Here is a 5,896-nt window from a genome sequence, read left to right as displayed (position 1 = left end):
GGGGCATCGGCTGATTTTTCGCAATCGTTTATTTTGAAACTTGCCAAGCAAATCTTGAAAATTCATACACATCCACAAAGAAAAATTCAATAACTCCCCAACCAGTTGGAGTAGCAACCTCAAATTTGTACACAGTGCAAACACTGAAGACAGCAATATATAGACGGAATTTCACTTAACCGCCTCTGAAGGTGCAAGTCACTTGAGCCAGCAAAACGTCCGCTGGAAAAAAATATTTTCGACGCTCTTTAGAAGCCTGAAATCGTCAACAGTTTCTTCATTAGTCTTCGTTATTGATTGGTATTCAGATCAAGTTTGAGTGCGTGAAAAACAGAACGAATAAACTGGTTCTTAACGATAATGTCCCTGTTCTAAATCAAGTTAGGGTTAATGGCGCCAATAAACAAATTGTCTGCTAATTAAACAGTTGTTTTAAAAAGCACACCCTGATGTTCCATCGACACCGAATCGCATTAATTTTGTGTGTAATAATGTGTTAGGGTTAATTACAGTTTTCTCTAGGGGATTTCGCTAATGAATAGCTCAATTCCCTGTGTGTTTCTTCGCGTTGAAGTAAGACGATCCCCCACACAGTCGACCCTCGAACTGCATATCGGGGTCTGTTTATCTGGAAATCCTGCGGAATGGTGGTGATTTATTGAAGCACCCCCTCACTATTGCGTCAACATTCATATAGCTGGGGGGGTTGAAAGTGCGCTCTGCACGCAACACTTTTAGCCCCCTCAAACACACATGGTGTTTGTGTTTCACTCCAACTGCGTTTAATTCGTTTTGTTGACCTTAACCCCAAAGAATGAATCAATGTAAGAGTTGCCACCATCGGGCAATAAAATATTTATTAAAACTGAAAGGCGCTTGTTAATTATTCCGCAGGGTCGAGGACAATTTACCTGTCGTGGCTGGGTTTCAAGTCCTCAGGTGGATCGATCGTCAATTTTTTACAATTTATTGATCCAATCAGATCTTGTGTCCAGCTGGTCAATTGGCGTGGCAATTTACGTGTTGATTTTTTGGCTTTTCACACCATTTTCTGTGATTGAGGCGAAGCCTTTGAGGTTGCAGCGGTTTTTTCCCCCGCCACTGGTAATATTACATTTGGGCGTTTTCTACTCAAAAAAGCGCTCKTAGYCTAAAGCTCGAATGGCTGTCGTTTTAGAGAAGAATTGCGTTTYCYAATRAAAACCGCCAATTTGCTGCTTAAAAAATAATCCTGCTCAGCCCGAAATAAACCCAAAATTTCTGAGCTGCGCCYCTTTTTTTGAACCAGATCAATTTGCTTCTTTACATCCCCCGGTATAAAGTATGACCTTTTGATTGCTTGCATGAGGTAGAAAATTGATTTTTCCCATCTGAGGCCGAGAATGATTTTAAAAGATCGATGCCTGAAACCTCACGTTACGTGCATTGTTTTACCGATTGGGCCAGTTAAACCTAAATGCTACTTTTACAGCTAATCTAGTAATAATTGGTCAAAGGTAATGAGAGAGACGACAACAATATGCAGATTTTGTGCAGGATTATTCAGTTGAAAGCTGTTTTTGCGACGTTAAATTGCGTTTAAACACCCAGCTGTTGGGAGCCAAATTGTTTAAGTGGTCAATTTGCGTTTGATGGTGGGGCGTTTGGCAATGCAATTGGTCCAATCGGAGCAAGTAAATTTACAGTGTGGTAATTTGAGTTTTTTTTTGTTTCAGAACAGTAAATGGCTGGGATCCCCTCATTAGTCGGCCCTCATGTTCGACCCCCCAGTCCCCCCTTGATTCCACAGCGGCGTCCACCTCCATTCCAAATTCCTCTCCCCATTTGTACCACAAGCTTTTTTAGCATAACCACGCTATCGAACGTTCGTTTAAAAAAAAATTCGCATTAACCCGAAAGACTTTTCTTGTTGAACTTGTCGTTGTTAGTAACTTATTTTTGGTACACCCCCCAACTTCTACCTCTCGCATTTTTTGAGGCGTTGAACCCGTTTTTGTATTACTTTTTACTTGATTTTAGCGTAAGTTTACTCCTTAAGTGGCCTTATTCTATACCTGATAGTTTTTAGTCGTCTGGAGATTTAGAGATTGTCTCTGTGTCAGTGCCTTTATACATTTAGGGTCTTTGAGCGGGCTGGAACCGCTCAGTGAGGCCGCAGAACACTTGTTTCCTCAATTTCTTGCCATAATCCTTTCCCACTGTCCCAACTATACTGGGCTTGAAAATGGGCGAACGACGTTCCTTTAGAGTATCGCGACGATCTCAACTTGCCGGTAAGTTTTCAGGTTTTTTTTACATCTGGAAGAAGTGAAGAATTTTACCCAAATTGGGGCATCGGCTGATTTTTCGCAATGGTTTATTTTGAAACTTGCCAAGCAAATCTCCAAAATTCGTACACATCCACAAAGAAAAATTCATAACTCCCCAACCAATTGGAGCAGCAACCTCAAATTTGTTCACAGTGTAAACACTGAAGACGGCAATATTTAGACGGAATTTCACTAAAATATGGGCATCGGCTGATTTTTCGCAATCGTTTATTTTGAAACTTGCCAAGCAAATCTCCAAAATTCGTACACATCCACAAAGAAAAATTCGTAACTCCCCAACCAATCGGAGTAGCAACCTCAAATTTGTACACAGTTTAAACACTGAAGACAGCAATATTTAGACGGAATTTCACTCAAATTGGGGCATCGGCTGATTTTTTGCAATCGTTTATTTTGAAACTTGCCAAGGAAATCTTCAAAATTCGTACACATCCACAAAGAAAAATTCATAACTTTCCTTTAGAGTATCGCGAGAACGACGTTCCTTTAGAGTATCGCGACGATCTCAACTTGCCGGTAAGTTCTCAGGTTTTTTTACATCTGGAAGAAAAGATTGAAATTGGAAGATTTTCCAAGAGTGAGCTTTGTTTCACGAAGGGAAATTGATAAGGATCCGAGCAAAAAATCATCAGCCTATTAACTGGCCTATTATGATTACATGATTATGATTATTATGGGACCCTGAAAATCCTAGCATTGGTAACAATTTAAGCGCTCAATGGCAAGGCTGGCGTATTGCCTCTCTTGAATCTTTTATCATGGGAAATTTGTCATTTGTGAAGAAAAATAGCTGTGTTGAGTTCGCAAACCGTCGCACGTAAATTTTTAATCGGATTATCCAGTATTTCGGAGAATTGAATAATTTCAGCTGGAACTTTCCTTAGACTCCACGTGTTTTATGGCCGTTTTGCTCTCAATCGCTGCTCCCATTCGGTTAACTACACGTGTAATGTGAAAATTGACGACTCAATGTTCAATTACCTGTTTAGAATAATCGGGTTTTTTTCCTTTATCAGCATATACGAAAACCAATCACACTTAATAAGTGCATATTACGTGGATTGGCGTAATACATCATAATGGACGCGAAGATTAAACGTTGCTGTTGGGTCTTGAACGCAAATAGATCCGGCAATTGCTCATTCTTCTATGCACTTTATATGCATATGGGCATGAAACTTTCCGGTCGAAGATTCAAATTTTTAAGCCGTGGAAACACGCAATACAGCCCAAGTTCGGGTTTAGCGTTGCAGCTGGCCAAAAACATTTTTTTGCACAACCGCAAAAAATCCATACCTCCCCAACCAAATGGAGTAGCAACTTCAAATTTAAACACAGCGTAAACACTGGATTCAACAATATTTAGACGAAATTTCACTCAAATTGGAGCCACGGCTGTTTTTTCACAGTCGTTTGACTTGTAAGTTGCGACGAATCTTCAAAATTCTTACATTCCCGCAAAGAAAAATTCATAACTCCCAAACCAAATGGAGTAGCAAGTTCAAACTTATAAACAATTTAAACAGTAGATTGAGCAGTGCATAGGCCGATTTTCACTTAAATTAGAGCATCGGCTGAATTTTCACAAACGTTTATTTGTCAACTTGCACAGAAAAGCATCAAAATTATTCTCCGAAAACATGCAGGCTTCCCAAACCTAGGCCTAGAATCTTGCTAAAAACTAGCCAACTAGCAAACGTACGTAATATCTTAGAGATAAATAAATAAAAAAATAAGTAAATAGAAAAATAACGCATCAACTAAATATACTAGCCTCCACTACCAACTACTGCCGTCCGATTTTACCCACGTCGCCCCGATTAACTTTCACCGTGTTTCGTGAAGCGCCATCTGCCTGGCCACTGGCTCGTTCCTAATGTCATCTTGACAAAATCGAAGTGATTTTCCGAAGTAATTTCCAGATTTTCTCAGATTGTTCATATTCAGTGAAATGGCATTTTCCTGCGGGTTCTGAAAATGCTAGAACCCCTCAAATGGTTCCCCGTTAAGCAGTGCGTGATTGCATAGTGAAGCCAGCAGTTGGCCAGTGCTTGAAATCCAGTTACGTGTACCCTGTGGTTTCGTTAACTTTGCCTGTTTATCCAGGACATTTAATTCCTCCACACTTATTTGCCTGGGATTAGGCACATTTGGTTAGCTTCGCGCGGCTTTAAAGATTACGACCCGAAAAGCGAATAAGCACACAAATGATAAGAGGAGACGAGACATGGATTTTGAACTTGAAGTTTTCGAGGTGTATGACGAAAATGAGCCCCACACGTCCAAGAAGCACACCAAACACACCAGGAAGAAATGCAAGCAAAAGGGCAAATGCCCGAAAGGCCTCACAAACCTAGAATGTAGTGAGAATGATATAAGCCGATCGAAAACCAGTGTCCTGAGTGGAGATCGAAGACATTTGAGCCTTCGCGAGTCCATCCTCAATGTCTTCAGCAAGCTGGTAGTGTGGCGAGGGAAGAGTGCCAAATATCGCACCTCCAAGCCCGAAAAACTCGATTCTCCACACACCTCAAGAGATTCACATAAGGGCTATATCCCTTGTGGTAAGTAACAGGACTTTGGAAAATGGCTAATTACCAACATAAAGGTACATGGAATTTCTGGCTTTAAACATCTTTTAAATTGGCCTTAAATATTTATGAATTGATGGCTAATTTAGTGTATTGTAAAATGGGATCCAAGGAAATTGCTGGTAATTGTATCCACTTAGATCTGCGCTGAAATGTCACGCAACATTGTTGAAGCAATTGTGATTATTTTCGCTCACCTAACTGTTCATAAGACGCATTAAACCACACATTATGTATACTGTTGCTCGGTTAAACAAGTCTTTCATGTCCTACATCGTGTGGGAATAAGTAGCAAATTCGTTGTACTGCATAAAAATCACTCAAGTAAATTCTCCTGAATGTTTTCAACCAAATCTAAAATTAGCCGGCTGTTTCAATATTTAGTGTTTTTTCCACAATGTATTACATTGTCTATTTACTGCTGGTTCATGATTAGATGGCGGATGACTCACTTTTCCTTGCAGGAAAGTATTTGACGTCGTTTCTGCTTGATAACACTATTTACTTAGCGCAATCAAACTGAAATACATAACTGCTAAAATATACGTTATTTGATGAGTCATTTTAGCCGGTTCGTTTGAGTTAAAGTTTTGAGTTAAAGCATTGGGTCAAGGCATTTGGAATTTACCTCAAATATTGACCGAGAGCGCTCCATGTAAGAAAACGCGTTTGTTGTCGAAAATTTCCTTCAATCTCAGGGCTGAACCACTCGTTTATGTTGCTTATCTATTGCTTAACGTTGTTCTCATTTCCGTGCACATACCGGTTGCAATTAAAGCTGAAAATGGGTAGAAAGTTTGCGAGAATTACTAAAATCGTGCGAAAAATATGAAAGACTTCCAAATGCAATTAACATAGAGTGCGGCCAATTGGAGGGAGAACCTTTTGATTATTCAGTGTCTTCTCGACAAGGCTGCCAAAAGTCGCAAAATCCAAAAATGTTTCGGCTGTATGAACCACTCATCTTCAGGGGCA

General features: G+C 40.0%; 1 protein-coding gene across 1 annotated transcript in view; it reads left to right on the top strand.

The window, feature by feature from the left end:
* The first annotated feature begins 4,185 nt into the window (after positions 1-4,185).
* LOC109543916 (phospholipid-transporting ATPase ID) overlaps positions 4,186-5,896 on the top strand; it is a 7,789-nt gene continuing 6,078 nt past the window's right edge. Inside the window, exon 1 of the mRNA XM_019913844.2 lies at positions 4,186-4,894. Coding sequence (XP_019769403.2) covers positions 4,558-4,894 — 337 coding nt within the window. The 5' untranslated portion in view covers positions 4,186-4,557. The remainder of the gene's footprint in view (positions 4,895-5,896) is intronic.

Source organism: Dendroctonus ponderosae, unplaced genomic scaffold, assembly GCF_020466585.1.
Source record: "Dendroctonus ponderosae isolate FM_Combo_2020 unplaced genomic scaffold, Dpon_F_20191213v2 Dpon_F_20191213_7, whole genome shotgun sequence".
Lineage (NCBI taxonomy): Eukaryota > Metazoa > Arthropoda > Insecta > Coleoptera > Curculionidae > Dendroctonus > Dendroctonus ponderosae.
Note: the sequence above shows the minus strand (reverse complement) of the source record. Positions and strands in the feature narration are given on the sequence as shown.